The sequence below is a fragment of the Myiozetetes cayanensis genome, unplaced genomic scaffold, assembly GCF_022539395.1.
Source record: "Myiozetetes cayanensis isolate MyiCay16 unplaced genomic scaffold, myiCay2020 scf266, whole genome shotgun sequence".
In the NCBI taxonomy this organism is placed as follows: Eukaryota; Metazoa; Chordata; class Aves; order Passeriformes; family Tyrannidae; genus Myiozetetes; species Myiozetetes cayanensis.
In genome coordinates this window covers 10,282-31,832 of record NW_026087484.1, presented here as the reverse complement: position 1 = coordinate 31,832, position 21,551 = coordinate 10,282, and the positions used below count along the sequence as shown (strand labels likewise).

The window sequence follows — 21,551 nt, the reverse complement described above, 5'->3', positions numbered from 1 at the left end:
TCTCTTTGCCAGGATTCCAGCATGATCCCAGTTGCTCACAGCCACTCCCAGTCACTCCCAGTGTGGCCCCAGTTGCTCCCAGTTTATCCCAGTTGCACCTGCATGGTCCCAACTGCCCTCAGAATGCTCTCAGCCACTCCCAGTATGACCCCAGTTACCCTCACTGTGGGCTCAGTTGTCCCCAGCATGGGCCAAGCTGCTCCCAGTTGCCTCCAGCACAGATCCAGTCAACCCAAGTATGGTCCCAGTCAATCCCAGTTGCCCCTTGTAGATCCAGTCACTCCCAATTGTTCCCAGTTGCCCCTTGCATGGTCCAAGTCACTCCCAATGCTGTCCCAGTCACCCCCAGGATGGTTGCAGACTCTCCCAGTATATCCCAGTTGCCCTCAGCATGCTTGTAGTCATACCCAGTTACCTCCATTGCCCCAGGATGCTTCCAGTTCCCATCACTGTGATTCCAGTAACTCCCAGTCTATGTCAGTTGACTCCAGTATGGACCTTGTCACTCCCAGGTACTCACAGTTGATTCCAGTATGATCCCAGTTGCTCTCAGTCACCCCCTGCATAGTTCCAGTTACTCCCAGTATGATCCTGGGCACTGACAGTCACCCCTAGGATGGTTCCAATATGGTCCTGGTCACTCCCACTATGATCCAAGTCACCCCAGTCACTCCCAATTGGATCCCAGTTGCCCCCAAGGTGGTCCCAGTTGCTCCCAGGCCCCCCCAGGATGGTTCTTTTCCCTCTCAGGGACTCCCAGTCTGAGTCCTGTATGGCCTTGGGCACTGTCAGGCACTGCCTGGACGATGCCATTTGCCCAGCATGGTCCCAGTTGCTCCCAGTATGATCCCAGTAACTTCCAGACACTTCCAGCACGAATCCAGTTTGATCCCACTCATCCCCAGTATGGCTGCAGTCCCTCTCACACACTCCCAGTATTATTGCAGTCACTCCCAGTATGATCCCAGCATGACCCCAGCAGGGGCCCAGGTGCTCCCAGTACGATCCCAGTTGCTCCAGTTCTGGTCCCGCTGGATCCAGTCCAGCTCTGGGTGTATCCCGGTGTCCCCCCTGTCCCCCCACCCCGCTGTCACCCCCTTTTCTCTCCCCACAGAGCTCCTGAGCCGGTGGCAGTCACAGCCCCTCCCCGGGGCCTCGGGCACAGCCTGGACCCCCCCCTGTGTCCGTGAGGATTTTGGGGGGTCGTGTCCCCCCTCCCCTGCTGTCACTCTGCCTCCACCCAGCTGCTCCCAGTGATCCCAGCAAAGCTTCCCAGTTCTCCCCAGTCCCGGTTATTGGGGGGCACTGGGGGGGTTTGGAGGATCCCAAGGGGTGGAGCCAAATCTGGGAGGGCAGAACTGGCCCCAGGATGGATCGGGAATGGGGACCCTCCTGTGTTCCCAGAGTGTTACCCCACTCTGGGGGGACTTTGGGGGTGGCACCTGCCCCTCAATAGGCACCCAGCTCACCCCAAAAGGTGCTGGGACCCCCCAAAACCTCCTCACAGCCCCTCAAGGACCCCCAAAGACACTCAGAGCCCACCCAGGACCACACCCTACCCCTTTTCTGGGAGTCTTCTCTGGGCACTGGTGGTGCTGGGAGCCCCCCCGGCTGCGGGTGAGGAGTTCTCAGGTGAGCGGGGTGTGGGAAGGGGGAGGGCGATGGGAAAAGGGGGATCAGAGGGGATAAAAGGGGTGGTGGGACCCCAAAGTGAGTGGGAGGGGAGTGGCACTCCACAAAAGTGGAGGGGGACTGAGGGTCATGGAAAATGGATAGGAGAGGTGAGAAGAGTGGGGAAAGGGCAGGGTCAAACCCCCAAACAGAGCATGAGGGGGTTGGGGAGTGGGGGGATTATGCGGAAGGAGTGGGAGAGGAGGGGAAAAATGTGGAGGTTGGGATGCCCAGAGTGATCCTGGAGGGATCATGGAAAAGTGGAAAGAACAGGGAAAAGGGTGGAAAAGGGAGGGTGGTCTGACAGGGCGGACAGTCCCATGGGGGTCTTTGGGCACACAGGGCTGGGAAAGAGGGGTAGTTCCCCGAGCTTCCAACTTACTGTGGGGTTCTGGGGCTGCTGGATCCACTCTCAGCCTTGGGTTATGCCAACAGTTACAGTTCACGGGAATTACAGAGGTGGGACTGAACCACATTTGTACTCCAGGTTTTAAAGATGGCAAATCAGATCTATTGATAGAAAGGAATTATTGAGGGTTGAAAATAATCAAACAAAAGATCTTCATTCAGAATTATTTACTGCACAATAGAAACACTAAAACTACCAGTAGGACAGCGATCTACACTAAAGCAATTGTTGAAGCAATTCTACTCAAGCTGGCACCAAAGTAAGAATTATGAGTTAGAGATGGATGGAACTCCCCCAGACCAACACTCCTGGGGAGATCTCTGCTCTCAACCTCCAGCACTGACCTTGGGGGTCCCCAGCCAAGGCAGGAATCTCCACACACCCCCCAAGAAGGGATCTGTTGGAAAAACCTGCCCCTGGGAAAGGGGACTGGCCCTTTCTGGTGGAAAGGGATGGACTGACAGTCACTGGACTCCAGGGGTTGCCTCACCATCAGGGGGGTCATTCGGGGTGGGAGTAGCAGCCAAAGTTCTTCCCACATTCGGGGCACTCGTAGGGGCTTCCCTTACTGGTGGGTCCGTTGGTGTCTGGTCAAAGCAGAGCTGTCCCGGTGAAGCTCTTCCCACACTCCCTGGTGTGAATGTGCCGGTGCCTGACAAGGTGGAAGTTAAGCTTGAAGCCCTTCCCGCAGTCAGTGCAGCGGAAGGGCCTCTCCCCTGTGTGTGTCTGCTCATGCCTGAGGAGATCTGAGCTGGTCTGAAACCTCTTCCCACATTCCAAGCACTTGTAGGGCCGTTCCCCAGTGTGGATGAGCTGGTGGTTGTGGAGGTTGGAGCTCTGCCTGAAGCTCTTCCCACATTCCCCACACTTGTAGGGCCGTTCCCCAGTGTGGATGCGACAGTGGTTGCGGAGGGTGGAGCTGTCACTGAAGCTCTTCCCACATTCCCTACATGTGTAGGGCCGTTCCCCAGTGTGGATGTGCTGGTGGCTGAGGAGGTGGTTGCTCTGCCTGAAGGTCTTCCCACATTCCAAGCACCTGAAGGGCTTCTCCCTGCTGGGAGGCTGCTCAGGGACCACCAGCTCGGAGCTCCGGCTCAAGCTCTGGCCGCCTTCCCGGCACAGGACGGGTCTTTCCTCCTCAGAGCTCCCTGGGCTGGCTTTGCAGCCCCTCCTCCGGGGGCATCTCCGGGCCTTTTCCTCCCCACTGCCTTCCTGCACCGGGAGCCCTTCAAAACGGCCTCTCCCACCAGGCTCTGCTGGGGGGATTTGTCCTCCGTGCTCTCCATCCTCAGCTCGGGGCCTGGGGCAGGAAGGAAGAAGGACAGGTAGGGGATTTGCCTCCGGCCCAGAGGGAGGGCCAAGGACATCCCCCCAAATCCCAGAACCCACAGGCACCACAAGATAGGGCCAAAGGGGCACTGACTTCCTCCTCACCTGCCTGGGAGGCCTGCGGCTTTTTCCTCTTCCTGGCAGCCTCCTCCTCCATCCACCCAAGCTTTGGGAAGGACAAATCTTGCGGGGGGGAAACAAGGGCTGAGAGCGTTGGCTTGGGGGTTCCTCCTGCCGAAATCCATCTCTAGAAGTCACCAGGCATCTTCTGACCATAAAAACCTCCAAAACACCAAGATTCAGCCCAAAACTCCCCAGCCAGGAGCTCCTCCTCTCTGATCTCTCCACTGTGGGATTCTGCAGGTCCCCCCTGGGATCTCCTGGGAGTCCCGTGTGTATTTGGGGTCTCCCCTCTATGGGGTCCCTGCCCTCTCCAGGCTGTTGGGGATCCCAGGAATCCAAGGCTCCCCCATCTCCCAACTTCAGGGTTCTGGTGGACCTCCCTATCCAGGGTCCCCCCACTTAGGGATACCAGGGGTTGGGAGGGTCACAGGGGTCCCTTCTCCCCTGACTCTGCTCGGGGGTTCTGGGTCCCCCCCCTCACCAGGCTGATGGGGGTCCTGAGGCTCCCCCCTTTCCAGGCTGTCCCCTCTCTGGGCTCTTCAGGGTCCTGAGACTCCCCCTCTCTGCACTCCCCCCTCCCCAGGCTGCCAAGGGCTCCCCCTCTCCAGGCTCCCCCCTGTCTGCACTGCCAGGGCTCCAAGGGCTCCCCCTCTCCAGGCTCCCCCTTCAGTGTTTCAGGGGGCCCAAGGGTACCCCCTCTGCAGGCCCCTCTTTCAGGGTTCGGGGGTCCTCCCCAGCTCCAGGATGGCTCCTCTCTGCTCTCCCCACTCTGAGGCTCCTCTTCCTTCCCCTCCTCCTCCTCCATCCCTTCTCCTCCTGCCTGCAGGACCAGCACCCACCCTTGGCCCCCCCTTCCTCCCAAACCCATCCCATCCCGTCCCAAAGGATTTTGGGGGCAGCAGGAGGGGCTGTGGGAGCCCCTGGCTGGGGGGTGGGGCTGGAGACCCCCCGGTGCTCCCAGGACCCCGGGCTGGAGAGTTGTCACCACCTTCTGCTGCCTGGGGGGACCTCGGCTCCTGGGGGCTCTTCTGCAGCCACAGAACCTGCAGGGACCTCCCCTGGGTGGGGCCTCCAGGTGTTCCAGGAGCTTTGGGATCATCCTGGGAGCCACTGGGACACACTGGGATCATCCTGAGATCGTACTGGAAGAGACTGGGACACACTGGGATCATCCTGAGATTGTTCTGGGAGAGACTGGGCCACACTGGGATCATGCTGGGAGTGTCTGTAACCACACTGGGGGTGACTGGGACTATGCTAGGTGAGACTGGGGTCATACTGGGACTACTTGGGGCTAGACTGGGAGCACCTGTGTGCAACTGAGATCCCAGTGGGAGCAACAGGGAGACACTGGAACCATGCTGGGGGCAGCTGGGGTCATCCTGGGATCACAGTGGGAGCAGCTGGGGGAGACTAGGATCACAGTGAGGGGGACTGGGATCATACTGGGAGTGACAAGGAGCAGGCTGGGGGCAATTGGGACCAGGTTGGAACCATGCTGGGGGCACTGGAACCACACCTGGGGCTACTGGGAGCAACTCAGAGAAACCGGGATCGTGCTGGAAGCAACTGGGAAGGACTGGGTGCATCCTGCAGCCACCTGGGCCATCCTGGGACTGGATGGAACCACACTGGGAATAACTGGGATCAACTGAGGAGCAACTGGGACCATGCCTGGGGCAAGTGGGAGCAAGAGGAAGTAACTGGGTCTATACTGGGGGCAACTGGGTGTGACTGGGAACCTGCTGGGTGAGACTGGGATCATACTGGCAGTGACTGGGATTATGCTAAGGGCAAGTAGCTGCAACTGGGACCACACTGGGAGGAACAGGAAGCAAATGGGACCATGCTGGGGGCAACTGGGATCATACTGAGAGGGACTGGGATCATACTGGCAGGGACAAAGAGCAGGCTGGGGGCAACTGGGACATACTGGGAGCAACTGAAACAGTGCTCGAGGTGACTGGGTCAAACTGGGAGTCACTGGGACCACACTCAGGGTGACTGGGAATGGCTGTGAGCAACTGGGATCATGCTGGGGGAGACTGGCATATACTGGGAGTGACTGGAACCAGTGACTGCAATAATACTGGGAGCATCTGGGAGTGACTGGCATCATACTGGGGCTGAGTGGGAGCAATTGGGACCATGCTGGCAGTAAATGGCATCACACTGGAAGTGACTGGTTTCATACTGGAGGAAACTGGGATCATACTGGGAGAGACTGGAAGGAACAGGCATGATACTGGGTTCATTTTGGGAATGGCAGGAAGTGACTGGGCTCATACTGGAGCTAACTGGGGCCATACTGGGAGTTACTGGGCTCTGGGAAGCTCAGGATGGGCAGGGCAACCCCCCTCCTGCTGCTCTGCATTCCCAAAATCCTTGTTCCCAGTTCCCACTCAGGCCCTGACCAGCAGATCTGCTCCAGGATCCCATTCCCTGGGGGCACTTCCCTGCCCTTTCCCCACCTTCCTGCTGCTGGAAATCAGCACTTTGGAGCCTCATCCCATTGTTTGCTCCTGCTCTTCCCTATTATTATTGGGATCCCCCTACACCCCTTTTTTCCCAGGCACTGGGACCCCCTACCAGGCCATTCCCAGTTTTCCAGCCTCCAGATCCCCCTTTCTTTGATTCCTGGGGACATAGGATTCTCCCAGTTTTCCCAAAATTAAGGACACAGAGCATTCCCAATTTTCCCAGTTTGGGTCTGGAGGCACAGGATTCTCCTGATTATCTAAAAATTAAGAAGGAGACTCAGAGCACTCCCAGTTTTCCCAAAATTAAGGAATGGGACATGGAACATTGCCAATTTTCCCAATTTGGGTCTGGAGGCACAGGATTCTCCCAATTTTCCCAAAATTAAGGACATGAAGCATTCCAAATTCTCCCAGTTTGGGCCTGGGAACACAGGATTCTCCCAGTTGTCCCAAAATTATGGAATGGCACATTCCCAGTTTTCCCAATTTGGGTCTGGGGGCTGTATAGGGTTTCTGTGGCCAGGTTTTGGTACCGGGGGGGGGCTCCAGGGGGGGTTCTGTGATCAGCTGCCAGAAGCTTCTCCCGTGTCCAGCACGGCCAATGCCACCCTGTTGGGGCTGCTGAGGGTCCTGCGTGGATTGCCCCCCCCTCTGGGCTGCCGGGGATCCCGGGAATCCCAGGGGTCCCCCCTCTATGGGCTCCTCACTTTGGGGTCCTGGGGGTCCCCCTTCTCCGGGCTCCCGGGGGTCCTGGGGGTTCCCACTCTCCGGGGTCCCGTTTAGTGTTGCCAAGGTGAAATAGTTAATAAAGGCAAAGATAAATAATTTACTAATCAAATTATCTTTGCAATGTTAGTGTTAGTGGTTAGTTTGAATTACAAATGTCAAACCACAATGTTATGTTACTATGGAAAGCTATATCTTACTATGTTAAACAAGTTCTGAATGTAAGCTTTAAATGTGCCTATAAAGATATGGATAAAAGGGACATAGCCGAGCGGCACAGCCCCCGGCACAGCCTGTCACAGCCGAGCCAGGAGCGGCAGAGCAGCCGTGGCAGCAAGCTGCCCGAGGGAGGAGCCGGCCCGAGGGAGGAGCCACTCGCCCCGCTTCGAGAGCAGCCGCTGCCATCTGAGGACCACCTCCATCTGGGACCTGCCACCCGGCATCCAGGCGCCGCCTAAAGGGGAGGGAATACTGGCACATATAAAAGATCATTACACGTTTTTGGCGGGAAGACTGTTGGTGGAACAGGAGTTTCCCCGGGTCTTCCAGCGCGCTGTTTTGCTTATTTGCCTTCAATAAATTTCTACAATATATTTAAAAGAAAAAATTTATATCTGGTCATTTGACTATAACAAGGGGGGTCCCAGGGGTCACTTCTCCCGACTCTGCCTCCCGGGGCCGGGGTCCCTCCTCTCTCGGCTCCCGCCCTCTCAAAGCTCTTGCGGGTCTCGGCTCCTACCCAGTCTCAAGGCCCCCCCTCCTCTCCAGACTCCAAGGGGTTCCCCCTCTCTGCGACCCCCGTTTAAGGGCCCGGCGCTCCTTCTGTGCTCCCCCCCCACTCCCGGATTCCGGGGGTCCCCCAGCTCCGCGATCGACCCTCTCTGCTCTCCCCACTACCGGGGTTCCCCCCGGCTCTCACGGGGGACACCAAAACCGGTCACTCCTTCCCCCCCGTCGCCATTACCGAGCGACCTCCACGCGCTGCTTCCTCCTCTTCTTTGTCCTCCCGTCCGGCTCCTGCCTTGGCTGTCCCTCGCTTTTTCTGTGTTTCCGCCTCCGGGATCCGCCCCCTGCAGCCCTTTCCCCCGGCCCAGCCCCAGCGCCCCCTTGAGCCCAGCCCCCATTCCCCTCCCCCCTGCCCAAATTGCCGTCCCGGGGGGCGCTGGGGGTGAGGGGGGGCCCGGTGGGCTCGAGGTGGGGAGCGCTGGGGCTGCGGCTCTGCCCACACATGGAGGAGCTGCCCCCGCAGCCGGGGGGCTCCGGCACCACCAGTGCCCAGAAAGGTCTCCCCACGTGAGGGGTTTGGGGGGTCTGGGTGGGGTCAGAGCGTGTTCGGGGGTCTTTGAGTGGCTCGGGGGCGGTTTGTGGGGGTCCCGGCACCTTTTTGGAGCGCTGCGTGCAGTGTTGGGGTGCAAGTGCTCCTCCAAAGCCCCCCCAGACACGGGGTGACACGGGGGGGACACACGGGGCTCCCCATTCCTGATCTATCCTGGAGCCACCACGCTGGGGGCAACTGGGATCATACTGGGAGCGACCAGGACCACACTGGGAATGACAGGGAGCATAACTGGTGTGACTGGGAGCATGCTGAGGTCAACTGGGATATACTGGGAGAGACTGGCAGTGACAGGGATCTTACTGGGAGGGACTGGAACTAGAGTGGGGTGATTGGGAGCAACTGGGCCCATGCAGGGGGTAACTTAGATCCTCCTAGGATAGAGTGGTATTGTACTGGAAGTGACTGGGATCATCCTGGGAGTTACTGGAACCAGAGAAGTGGTTAATGGGAGCAACTGGAACCACACTGGGGGCAACTGGGATCATAGTGGGAGCAGCTGGGTCCCTGCTGGGCTCATACTGGGATCACACTGGGACTGACAGGGATCATCCTGGGAGTGACTGCAATAACACTGAGAGTATGTGACAGGGACTGCAGCCATACTGGGGATGAGTGGGATCAAACTGGATTCATACTGGAAGTGTCTGGAAGTTCCTGGGATCATTGGGGGTGACTGAACTCATACTGGGATCATACTGGGAGCAACTGGGACCATGCAGGGGCAAATGGCATCATCCAGGCAGTGACTGACAGTGCCTGTGGCCATCCTGGACTCAGACTGGGAGTCCCTGAGAGGGAAAGGAACCATCCTGGGGGGCCTGGGACCACCTTGGGGGTAGCTGTGAAATGAAGAAATGTAACAGAAATTGTCAGCCATAGAATTGCTGTATTTTAGACAAGCTCTTGAAAAGGACAGTGCTACCACAGAACTCGTGGAGTTTAGTGAGCTTGGAAGGTCTCGAGGGAAAGTGCAGAGTTACCATTTCTTGTAAAGATCCTTTACAGACAAGAATTTTGGTAAAAACAGAGATTTTGCAGCTGTGAAGAGACTGATAGAAAGCGAGACAGGACAGAAAACAGATCCACGAGACTGGGCCTAGGTCTTGGACAGTTCCAGAGGGCAGGAAAGCGTGCCAGAAGCACAGGGTCCAGAGAAGAAGAGAGCAAGAAAGGTGTTGGTGCCTGGCTCCAGGGGTGGCTTTATGACCTCTGAGGCAATTCCAGAGGGGCATAGGGTGGGTGGAAAATGGGGTGGAACAGGGGAGGTAATGGAGTCCAACCCTCAGCCCTGACCATGCCCATCCCGAAGAGTCACAGCCTGTGCCCCAGAGGATCATCCAAGTGCTCCTGGAGCTCTGTCAGCCTTGGTGCTGTGCCCCCTGCCCTGGGGAGCCTGTTCAGTGCCAACCACCCTCTGGGGGAAGAACCCAGAGCAGAGCTCAGTCCTGCCCCTCCTCTGCCCCTCCCGAGGAAGCTGGAACTACAGGGAGGTCTCTCCTCAGTCTCCTCTTCTCCAGCTGAACACACCAAGTGCCCTCAGTGTCCTCACACGCCTTCCCCTCCAGGCCCTTCCCCATCCTCGTGGCCTCCTTTGGACACTTTCTAATGGCTCAATCTCTCCCTTCCATTGTGTCCCCCCAAACTGCCCCAATCTTGCAGGTGAGGTCGCCCCAGGGCAGAGCAGAGCGGGACAATCCCCTCCCTGATGCACCCCAGCACAGGCTTGGCCCTTCTGGCTGCCAGGGCACTGCTGACTCAGGGCCAACTGGCACTCACCGGCACCCCCAGGGCCCTTTCCCGGCACTGATTCCCAACCTCTCATTCCCAGTGTGTCCGTCCAGCCGGGGCTGCCCCATCCCAGGGCAGGATCCGGCCCTTCCCCCTGGGGAAGTTCTCAGGGCTCCTCAAGAACCAGGAGGTCACTTTGCTGTCCTGGGGGCTCCATGGGGACCTCCCAGGGCTCATCCTGCGCAATCTCCTGGAATCAAAGGCTCTGTGGGGACACTGCAGGGCCATGTGGAGTCCAGGGGCCATTGGGACACTGGGGAAACTCGTGGAATGAGGGGACCACTATTGCACTGCTGAATGCCATGGAATCAAAGGGCCATTGGGACCCTGCAAGGCCTCCTGGAGCTGAAGGGACCATTGTGACACTGTCAAACCTGGCAGAATCGAGGGCCCAGTGAGACAATGCAGGTCCTCGATCAACCCAAGGTGACAGAAACTCGTGGCATCAAGGGGTGACTGTGACACTGTGGGAACTCATGGAATGAAGGGGCCATTGGGACACTGCAGGGCCTCGTGGAACCTTGTCTGTTGGGAAACACAAAGGGATGTGTGGGAGTGTTTCACTGACAACCAGGAGAATTTTGGAGAGGGACCTCCACACCCAGATCTTGATGTGTCCACACATCTCTGCCTGGGTGTGGGTGTTGCTGCCTTAAGAGACTACGGAGAAGAAGACTCCAGGCCAATTTAGGTAGGAGATAAGATAAAGAGATCTGGTCCTTTAATGAGTTGTTAGGCCTAGAGGAATACATACCATGTGTGCCCCCCCCAGACAGGGGTTCTGTGATTTTATAATAAAGTCCATCCAATCCCAGGTTTATGCAGCCCTGGTTCTGCCCCATTTTGCCATCTGACACACCCCTTCAGGAATTGGGTTTGGTGCCTTTGGGACCCCTTCTTCCTCATCTTCATCTTCTTCACAGCACACACAATCCTGGGAGTTCCTAAAGAGTTCTGCCTAGAAGGTCACTGTGTCTGAGTGATATCTTCTGGTCCAGGCCTTAGGGTGTTTTTCTACAATTCTACCTTGAAAAGAAGACTAAAAGTGGAGTTTAGAGGGATTGATATGGAATGGGGTAGTAGGGTTGGGTATGTGTAACTACTCTGTTAAGGGTAAGGGATATAATACAGCTACATTAAAATATATTCACTGCACAACTAGTTCTAAAATCTACAAAAGTTTAAAAACCTCAAAAGATCTGAGATATCATGTGAATTGACTGTGGTGTGAGTGTTGTTATTGTGAATCTATAATTCAGTCACTGTTCAATTCTAGTAAATGCTATTGAATCCCTTGATAACGGTCAAGTTGGTCAATGATTAAGTGCTACTAATCTCTTTTGCCCCCTTATCTTTGTGACCAAATCCTTTGCACCCTGACCCTCTTGCATCCCAGGGCTCTGTGGAAATCATTGCCTTTCATAAAAAAATAGCTATTTTTTGTGAGCTACTCTTTGAAATTTTCCTCCTTAGCTAAACAACAAAACAACTCCAATTAGTTGTTGAAGAATTCAAAACATGAAGACAATTAAAGGAAGGAAATTAATTTGTTTTTCTCCATTTTAATGAACCCCACAGTGTGTTTAGAGACAAGTCCATCATCCTCAAGTGCAGAGAGAAGATTGAAGAAGCTGCTCAAGAAGTCAGAAGCCAAACTCCCAGTCCCTTGAAGCATTGCTGGGCCCCACTGAGGGCAGGCACTGACAAAGCCTCCCCAGGGACTCCTTCGAGCAGATCCTTGCAGGCCAGGAGTGCAGGCAGACAAAGGAAAGTGGCTTGTGGTGGCCTGAGGGGCAGAGGCAGCTGCCAGAGCCAAGGGCACAAAGGCCTGGGTGCCTTTGGGCCTTGCAGCCCTGCCAGAGCCCTTGGCCATCTCTGCTGCAGGCTGTGCTCCCCTGGCCCTGCTGCTCCTCTGGCCTTGCAGGCTGCACACACCCCTCCTGCTTTCCCACCCCCTTCCCAGCAGCATTTCTGGACCCTCCCTGATGTCTCTGCTATGTTCCAGCTCTTCCTGTTCCCTGAAACACAAAGGCATAGGATGATCCAGATACTCTCTTACTGACCTTTTGCACCATAAGGGTCCCTGTTTAATGAAATTTCTTTTTCCTCACCTTCAGTCTGAACCTTCCATGCTACTCTTTGTGGAGATTTCATTCTATTTCCAATATGGAGAAAAGCTCCATCCTGGTAGATCATCTCTAGATCCTCTCCAGTTCTTCCTCATTCCTCCAGAATTGAGAGCCCCACAGCCAGACAGAGCAGTCCAGATGTGGTGGCCCCAGGGCCGAGTCCAGGGAGGTGACAGCTCCCTTGTCTGGGTGCCCACACTGCCCCTAAGGCAGCCCCATGTGCAGTTGGCCTTCAATCAAGGGACCATTCTGATTCTTTGTAACGTCATAGAATCAAGTGGCAGTGTGACACTGCTGGGCCTCCTGGAACCAAAGGAATGCAGGGACACTGTGGAACCTCCTGGAACCAAAGGAATGCAGGTGTGGGAGGTGCCCCAAGAGACTCCTAGGAGTGGTGGAAAAGGCTCTCAGAGGAGAAAATGGAAGCAGAAGTTGACTTAGAGTGCACCTATGCTGAAATGCACTAGATACAATCATCCTAAACCGAGAAATGCTCGAGTCCAGTGTTCCATTTACTATGAAAATGTTCCATTATTAAAGGTTGTGATGTCTGTTGATATAAAAAGTTTGTTATAGTTATGTATAATTCCCTCTTTTGCCCCTGTTATCTTCTCCCCCATTGGCTCAATGTAAAATCCTTTCAGATTTTTCCTTCTTTGCTGCATTGTAGCATTCCCTATATGTAGTGTTTCCCCTTTCCATATTAAGATAAATTCTTCCCTATTTCCTATATTTACCCACACCTTTGAATGCTCCTCCCAGTCTCCACCCCTTGTTCTAGAGTGTTCCAAGCTCTCCCTTTTTTAAACCAGTGTCCCTGTTCAATAAATGGCCATTTTGTGTCACACCGTGACTTGCATGCAGAGTGGTCCTTTCTGGGTCTTGCTCTAAGTGGGGTCACAGCTCTAGCCCCGCCAATTGGCACCTATTCATTGACCAATACAACAGTAATCAACTGATTCAATAACATTTACCACAATATAACAGTGACTGAATTATAGATTCACAATAACAACAATCATACCACAGTCAATTCACACCCACACCCAGGCAGAGATGTGTGGACACATCAAGATCTGGGTGTGCAAAGGTCCCTCTCCAAAATTCTCCTGGTTGTCAGTGAAACACCCCCACACATCCCTTTGTGTTTCCCAACAGACAAGGTTCCACTGAGGCCCTGCAGGGTCACAATGGCCCCTTCATTCCATGAGTTTCCCCAGTGTCCCAATGACCCCTGGACTCCACATGGCCCTGCAGTGTCCCCACAGAGCCTTTGATTCCAGGAGATTGCACAGGACGAGCCCTGGGAGGTCCCCATGGAGCCCCCGGGACAGCAAAGTGACCTCCCGGCTCTTGAGGCGGGGAGACCTCACTGCAGTCACAACTCCCTGGGCAGGGGCAGAGGAGGGGCAGGCCCTGAGCTCTGCTCTGGGGGGACCAGGGACAGCACTGAGGGAATGGCCTGGAGTTGTGTCAGGGCAGGGTTCAGTTGGATCTTGGGAAAAGGTTCTTCCCCCAGAGGGTGGAAAAGGATGTGAGAGAGAAGCTGGTAACTAGCCTGGACATTTGGGAGGAGCAGTCAGTCCCTTCATACCAGAGCAGTCCAGTCCCCTTTCATACAGGCAGCTTCTTCTAACAGAGCCCTTCTTGGGGTGTATGTGTGGAGATTCCTGCCTTGGCTGGGGACGCCCTGCAAAGACACTCCCCAAGGTTGATCAAAAGAAATCTGGGTCTGGGTGAGTGACATCAGATCTCTATGTAATAATTATTTCTTTTTTCTGGCTTTAATATAATTCTTTTGAGAATTGCCTCAATATAGTGCACATCTTGTACTCTACTACCAGTAGATTTAGCCTTTCTATTGTGTAGTAAAAAAATTCTGATTAAGATCTTTCGTCTGATCATTTGTAAGAATAAATTATTCATTTTATATAAATATTCTTCTTTTGCCAATCATTAAAACCTGTGGGACAAAAGTGGTTCAATCACACTTCTGGAATTCCTTATATTTGTTTTGTTGACAAAAATCTGAGGCCAAGATTGGATCTTTTATTCCTTGAGGCTCTGCAGTGCGACAATGGCTCCTTTATTCCATGAGCTTGCAGTGTTTCCCAGTGTTCTTTGGCTCCACAAGGCCCTGCAGTGTGACAATGGCCCACTGATTCCATCATTTTCCCCAGTGTCACAATGGCCCCTTGATCCCATGAGGTTCCACAATGTCACAATGGTCTCTTTGACTCCATAAGGCCTCGCAGAATCAGAATGGCCCCTGGATTCTTTGAGGTTCCACAATGTCACAATGGCCCCTTGATTCCATGAGATTCCACAATGTCCCGTTGGTTCCCTTTGGTTCCAGAAGGTTCTGTGATGTCACAGTGGCCCCTTGATTCCCTGACGTTCCACAAAGTCCCGGGGTCCTTTTGATCCCATGAGGTTCCGCAGTGTCACATGTTCCCTTTGGTTCCAGGAGGCCCCAGTGGATTACAATGGCCTCTGGGTTCCAGGAGATTCCACAGTGTCCTGGAATTCTCTTGTCTCCCTGAGTTTTGGCAGTGTCCAGGGTCCCTTTGTTCCCATCAGGCCCTGCCATGTCCCAGACTCCCTTTGGTTCCATGAGGTGCTCTTTATTCCATGAGGTTCCCCCATGTCCCAGGGTTCCTTTGGTTCCATGGGATTCCACAGTGCCAAAACTTCCTTGTTCTTCTCCTTCCAAAATTTGTGAGCCCATTGTACCCCTACGTGGGATGGAGCACGATTGTGTTTGTGCAGGAATGGATCCATGGCCATCCTGCCCACTGCGCCAATGGAATGCTGCAAACACGGCACTGCAGGCCCCACCCTGGAGGCAGGAACAGTCTGGGAACTCCAGGCCTGCTCCCATTCCCAAGAGCCAGGCGGGCTCACCAAGAGCACAAGGCATTGAATACAGCCCCTGCAGCTCTCTGGGATTGCTGAGGACAAAGGTAGGAACTGAGAGGAGCTCTGCAGAGCCCTGACAGTGCCACTGCAATCACAAGCTGCATTGCCCGGCTCAACACTCAGCACAGCCAAGGTCACAACACTTCCTGAAAGGTGTCCCTTCTGGGGAGGGCCTGGGGGACAAAACCCTCCCTCTGTCCCTTCAGATTTGGTGTCCAATTCTCATCCCCCAATTAGGGACAAAGTCAAGGTACATTTTATACCTCATTTAACCAGGACTGTGCAAATGCTGTGGGTGGGACTGTGGTCCAACCTTCCTTTTTTTTTGTGGGGACATTGTACAGTATATTTCTTGATAGGAGGTGCACTTGGTTTGTACCAAACATCTCTGGGTATCAACGAGAAGAACGAGACCACGCAGCTTCCACCCCACTTCTTGTTCCTCCCTGACGCTGTGGCAACCCAGCCCAGGACTGTCATCTGATTGCTGTGTCTGTTCTGATCCCCACGGGCCCCGTCGCGAGTTGAGCTCTGCATTTTCTTCCAACTCATACACACCCCCCAGTCTGGCAGAGTCTGTCCCCCTAAAGAATACAAGACCTGACTCTTTGTATTTCCCACTACAGGGGCTGGAACTCAGGCCATGATCTGTGCCAGGAGGTCCCTGGACAGAGAAACTTCTTGGCAATGGAGTTATTAGGAAAAAAAGACGAGCTGTGGGGATCAGTGTCAGGGCATGGCCTGGGGTGTGCCTTGAGCTCCTCCTGTTTACCATGACCAGCTTTTTCATCTCCTTTTCTCTTTATGTTCTTACACCCATTCCCTCACAATCCACTGTGATCCCACCATTTCCCTTCCTTTGGTTCTTCCCTAGAGATCCCATGACAGGTCTTCCTCAGTCCCCAAATGTGCTTTTTTTGTTGCCCATCATAAGTCTCAGACCCCAAGCATGAAAACCCCACCCACGTTTGTGAGGTCATCCTGGGAAGCTCTGCCATTGACCCATGTGGTGAAGCCTTCACAGAGATATTTTGGAACTGTCTTTGAATTATTTTTTTACCTTTTGAATTAGAAGGGTTTCTCCAAAAGCATGGTAATTCATGTCCTCAACATGGAAATTCTTTGCAGAAGGAGTTTGAGACTCAAAAAATCACAGAATGGTCTGAATTGGAAGGAAGATCAAAGTTCATCTGGTCCAAGACACTGGACATGGACAGTGACATCTTCCACTAATTCAGAACACTCACAGTCCTTGACCTTGGAAAAATCCAGGCATGGGACATCCACTTCTCTGGAAACCTGTTCCAGTTCTTGCCACCCTTACTGTACAATCTTTCCTCCTATTATCCAAAAAAACCCTCTTCTCTTTCAGTTCAAAGCCACTGCCCCGTGTTGTGCCATTACAGGCCTTGGTAAAAAGGATCCCTGTGATTTCTTTAGATTATGAGCAGGACATTTTCATCTGCAAAAACATTACAGAGTGCCCAGAGATCTCCCCAGAGGGATTTTCAAAGTCTCAAGCCCATGACCACTATAGAGGGGCTAAGGAGCTGTGGCCTCAATGGTGTGGAGACTGAGGACAGTACAGGAGAGCCCTCAGAGGGCTTGAAGGGAAGATTTAGGGATGGTGGATCCTTTTGTCATAGCAGAAAAAAGCAGGAGAAAGAAAGAATTAATGACAAGTGCAACTGGGGAGGTCCAGAGTAGACTTGAGGAAAAAGGAATTTCACTCCAAGGGCAGTGCTGTGGTGCAACACATCAGCCAGGAGGAGTCTGGATGAGCCCAAGGCTTGGTGTGTGCAGGAAGAGCCAGGGAGGACACAGAGATGTCAGTGCAGGAAGGGGCCAGGCAGGTGGGGCAACCGGGGGGATGACGACAGCCTGCAGGGAAAGGGGCAGGGCATGGACACCCTAGGACAACCTGGGCTGCACAGAGAGAGGCCTGTGCAGAAACTGAAAGGCCCTGACACAGCCACCTTCTGCAGGCCTTTGGCCATGGCTGCTGGCTGTGCCACTGATGCCAGGAGGAGACAAGTGGCCCTTGCAGCCCTGGGGCCTCCTTGTCCCTGCTCAGCAGCCTGGCAGGTGCCACCCCATCATCCTGCCCTTGGCCCTGCACATCCCACATCCCAGTGCCCCAGGAAGAGCCCTGAGCAATGAGGCAGGGACAGGATCTGCCTTCCCAGGGTCTGCGAGTCAGGCCTTGCTCCTTTAGATTAAGGAAAAAAGTCAATGTTTCTTCAGCATCAGAGCCACCTTTGCCTTGCTTGTCCATCCTTGTCATCACTGTCTGCAGTTTTCTGCTCTAACTGGAACCTGGGGACACGTTCTCAGTTCTGTCTCTCAGTGAGACTCATTAGCCCTGCAAGAAACTTTAGTGTTTCAATCTCACTTGGACTTCTTGAGAAGTTGTTTGAACTTTCTCTCAGGGATTGAGTCTCATGTAAACAACTCCAGCCCCTTCACCCCCCCTCCTTGAGGGTGATGAAATGCCTGGGGCTGTTGCTGTGCTGCTGAGCTGGGCCGGGCTCCTGGCACACAGGGAGCTCTTGGCAACGAAGAACAGCTTCAAAGACACAGCTCTGCCCTGAGCAGCTCCTCTGCATAGCCCAGCAGGGCTGAGGGCACTGCCTGCAGGCGCTGAGGGGAGGGAGGGCGGTGAGGCAGGAAAAGGTTACAGGGAATCTGGATTGGGAAGACAGTGAGCTGAAACTTCAGTGAGGGAGAGATTTTCACATCTCTCCTTGGTAAGTCTGTGCACACAGGATAGTGTTGCTTGTGTGCCTGGAGGAATTTCCCAAAGCCGGCACATCCCACAGCCTGGAGGATCTTTTAGGAGGACTCCCAGAGTTTCTGTGTTGCAAAGGAGCAGGATGAGCTCCAGGGCAGGGTTTCCCTATGGCAGCATCAGAGGGACAGGGCAGGACAGCTCCTTTGAGGAGCAGGGTGTGAAGGGAGGGGTGCAGCCAGGGGTGCCCAGGGCTGTCCTCCAGAGCAGGGTCCTGCAGCCCAGGGGTCTGTGTGGCAGGGAAGGAACTCTCTGCCTGCAGGATCAACTCTCAGCCTGCCCAGGGAGCTCAGGATGGTGCTCTGGGGAGAAGCTGTGGGTGGAAGGGGGAAGACGTGGTGGAGCAGGGTCCTGCTGCTTTGGAGGGTGTTTTCCATGCCTCAGGGCTTCTCATAGCTCCAGGCCATGCCCAGGTCAGTTCAGGGGGGACTTGTCATGAGCACATTAGGGGCAGGGCTTTTCTGCTTGAGTCTCTGCTGTCCTGAATCTCTGCCACATTTCCCTGGCTCAGCTTGGTGGGAATGGAAACTCAGCTGGGCAGGTTCGAGCAGGGGCATCTCTGCTGCCCTGTGCCCAGTTCCTGCTGAGCAGGGCCTGATGGGGACTGTCCTGCCCTGGGGCTGTCTGGGAGGGGCTGTGCAGGGCTGGCAAGGGAAAGCCTTTCCTCAGGACCCGGCTGTCTCTCTCTTTGCATTGCTAAGGTGCTCCTGGCATTGTTGACAGGCTCTCTGGCAATGGTAGCTTGAGCTGCAGAGTCAGGCCCAGCCCCTGGGGCTCCTCCTGGGCAGGTGTGAGCACAGCAAGGAGGTGTCCCAGCTCTCTGTGTCCTGGGGACCTCTGGGCTCTGGGAGACTGGGAATGAGCTGACTCTGCCTGACTTTGGGAGAGGGGGGAGCCAATTTCTCTGCCGTGGGTCCCTCTTCTCTGCAGGGTAACACAGGAGTGTAACTTGGAACTGTGTCTCAGAAAGGAGCCAGTGTAGGGCAGCTGGACACAGAACAGAAGGACAGACCAGCTGCCCTCACTCTGCCCTGGGCCTCAGACAATCCTCCTGCCTCACAGGCTTCTCTTCTCCCTGAGTGCAGCAGAATCTCTCCCTCTGCCTTCTGCCATCCCCCTTCCTGCAGCCTGGCAGTGCTGTTGCTGACAAGCTGCTCTGCCTTAGGAGCAGATTCTTTGTCAAAGTTCCCACAGCAGGACTGGCCCTGCCCTCACTGTTCCCATGCACTGACTGGGGGCAGCAGGGATGACTCCCCAGTGTCCTGCAGGCCGAGGTTCTGCTCCTCACAGAGCAATTGGCCAGTAGAAATCAGGGCTCCAGCAACCAAGGTGAAGGAAGGACACCTGGCCATGGTCAAAGGGGAGGTGTTGAGTAGCAGGGATGGATCTATGAGAAAGGGCTTTGGCTTTTCACAGAGAAGTCTGCCCTGCAAACTCACTGTCCTTTCCTCCTTGAACAGGTCCCCATGTCCAGAGGCAGCAAATGCCCAACAGCAGCTCCATGACCCAGTTCCTCCTGTTGGCATTGGCAGACAGGCGGGAGCTGCAGCTGCTGCACTTCTGGCTCTTCCTGGGCATCTCCCTGGCTGCCCTCCTGGGCAACGGCCTCATCCTCAGCACCGTAGCCTGCGACCAGTGCCTGCACACCCCCAGGGACTTCTTCCTGCTGCACCTCTCCCTCACAGACCTGGGCTGCATCTGCACCACTGTGCCCAAAGCCATGCACAACTCCCTCTGGGACACCACAACCATCTCCTACACAGGATGTGCTGCACAGGTCTTTTTCTTTGCCTTTTTCATCTCAGCAGAGTTTTCCTCCTCACCATCATGTGCTACGACCGCTACGTTGCCATCTGCAAACCCCTGCACTACGGGACCCTCCTGGGCAGCAGAGCTTGTGCTCACATGGCAGCAGCTGCCTGGGCCTCTGGGTTTCTCAATTCTCTGCTGCACACAGCCAATACATTTTCCCTGCCCCTGTGCCAGGGCAATGCCCTGGGCCAGTTCTTCTGTGAAATCCCTCACATCCTCAAGCTCTCCTGCTCACACTCAGGCTACCTCAGGGAAATTGGGCTCGTTGGTGTAAGTGCCTCTTTACTGTTCAGTTGTTTCATTTTCATTGTTTTCTCCTATGTGCAGATCTTCAGGGCTGTGCTGAGGATCCCCTCTGAGCAGGGACGGCACAAAGCCTTTTCCACGTGCCTCCCTCATCTGGCTGTGGTCTCCCTCTTTGTCAGCACCATCATTTTTGCCTACCTGAAGCCCCCCTCCATCTCCTCCCCATCCCTGGATCTGGCCCTGTCAGTTCTGTACTTGGTGGCGCCTCCAGCACTGAACCCCCTCATCTACAGCCTGAGGAACCAGGAGCTCAAGGATGTCATAAGGAAAATGATGACTGGATGTTTTTCAGAAGCAAAAAACTGCATCTTTTCTTCTGCAGAATACTCACTGTGTAACACATTTTGAGCCCAGCCTGCCTTCTAAAGCTTTTGATAGTGGTGGGGGGCTTTCCTGTTTTTCCCTCTGTTCTCGTCATTAACACTGAAATTTTAGTCTTCATCCCATATGTAATTCACTCTCTACCTCTTTTTTTATGACCCACAAAATGTACTAATCAGGAATCTTTCTCTGTGTAAATTTAAACTAAATAAAAATTTGTGCAGCAATGTATTTGTCAAACATCCTTCCTGTGGTAGTTTGTACATGAGGAATCACAATCTCTGAGTGAAAAAAGAAATAGACTCTGCAAAGTCTTGTTGCTTTGCTTGTTTCTCCATGGAGACAGTGCAGGGAGGGCAGGGACCCACTGGGACTGCAGGGACTGAAGGCTGGCTCAGATGTTGTGTGTTGGTGGCCGATGGGCAATGGAGATGACAAAGGATCTCCAGGTCACCTGCCTGGGGCTCTGCAGCTTGTGCTGGCTCTGATGGCAGGGGAGGACTTGTGTGTAGGAAATGAGGAACTGCAGGAGAGCACAGAGGATCTGCAGGGACAGCCCATCCCATCCAGTCAGCAGTGACTGGAGCCCTGGAGCAGAATCCTGCCCAGGGTGGAGTCACCCAGACAGAAAGTACTAAATCTTGCTGGGAAGTGGTAATGAGAGATCTACAACCCCAGGGGACACAGCAGGATCAGGGAAAATTCTTGCAAGGGACTTCTCTTCCCCTCAGTGAACTCGCACATGTGAATCAAGAGCAGCACCCAAGCCATGTCCCAGCTCTGGAACAAGGCAGGGCCCCTCTGAGCACCCTCCATGGCCACACAGGAGCATCTGTGGGAGGTGCTCAGTGGCAGGGAGCACCATCAGCTGGCTCTGTTCCCCTGGGGAAAGGCTCTGTGGGGAGATGGGATGTGCCAGGAGAAGAGCAGGACCGCCTGGGTGAGCAGAGGGGCCATGCAAAGAGGCTGCCCTGGCCCTGGGGCAGCAGGAGCTGCCCGAGCTGATGATCTCCTGAGCACTGCAGACACACAGGCCCTGGCCTGACCTCCATGGTCTCCATTTCTTGCTGCAGGGCCAGACCTGATTGGGCTGCTCTGCTGGGCTGGGGCAGGGGCAGGGACATGGGGGGACCTGGCAGTGCCAGGGAGGGAAAAGCCCAGTGTTGAGCTGCAGGGTGTGAGTGTGCAGGGTGGGGGCTCTGCAGGGTCCTCCCAAAACCAGCCCTCCTGGGAGGGATGGGAAGGAGCAGCAGAGCAGGGTCTGGTCTTTGCCATGTGCTGCACACCCTGGGAAAGCTACCCCAGGACAGTGGTCACAGACCAGCCAAGAACAATCACAGTTGCCTTGTCCACCCCTCAGGCTGTGGGGCATCTCAGACAGGGCAGAGCAAGTGACACCCCGTGGGACTGA

General features: G+C 54.8%; 1 protein-coding gene across 1 annotated transcript in view; it reads right to left on the bottom strand.

The window, feature by feature from the left end:
• LOC126643304 (zinc finger protein 239-like) overlaps positions 1–3,345 on the bottom strand; it is a gene marked incomplete at its 5' end in the record, with an annotated part of 29,834 nt that extends 26,489 nt beyond the window's left edge. The window contains one exon of the mRNA XM_050321538.1: positions 3,117–3,345. Within this exon, the coding sequence (XP_050177495.1) occupies positions 3,117–3,345 (229 nt within the window). The remainder of the gene's footprint in view (positions 1–3,116) is intronic.
• Between the last annotated feature and the right edge of the window lie 18,206 nt (positions 3,346–21,551).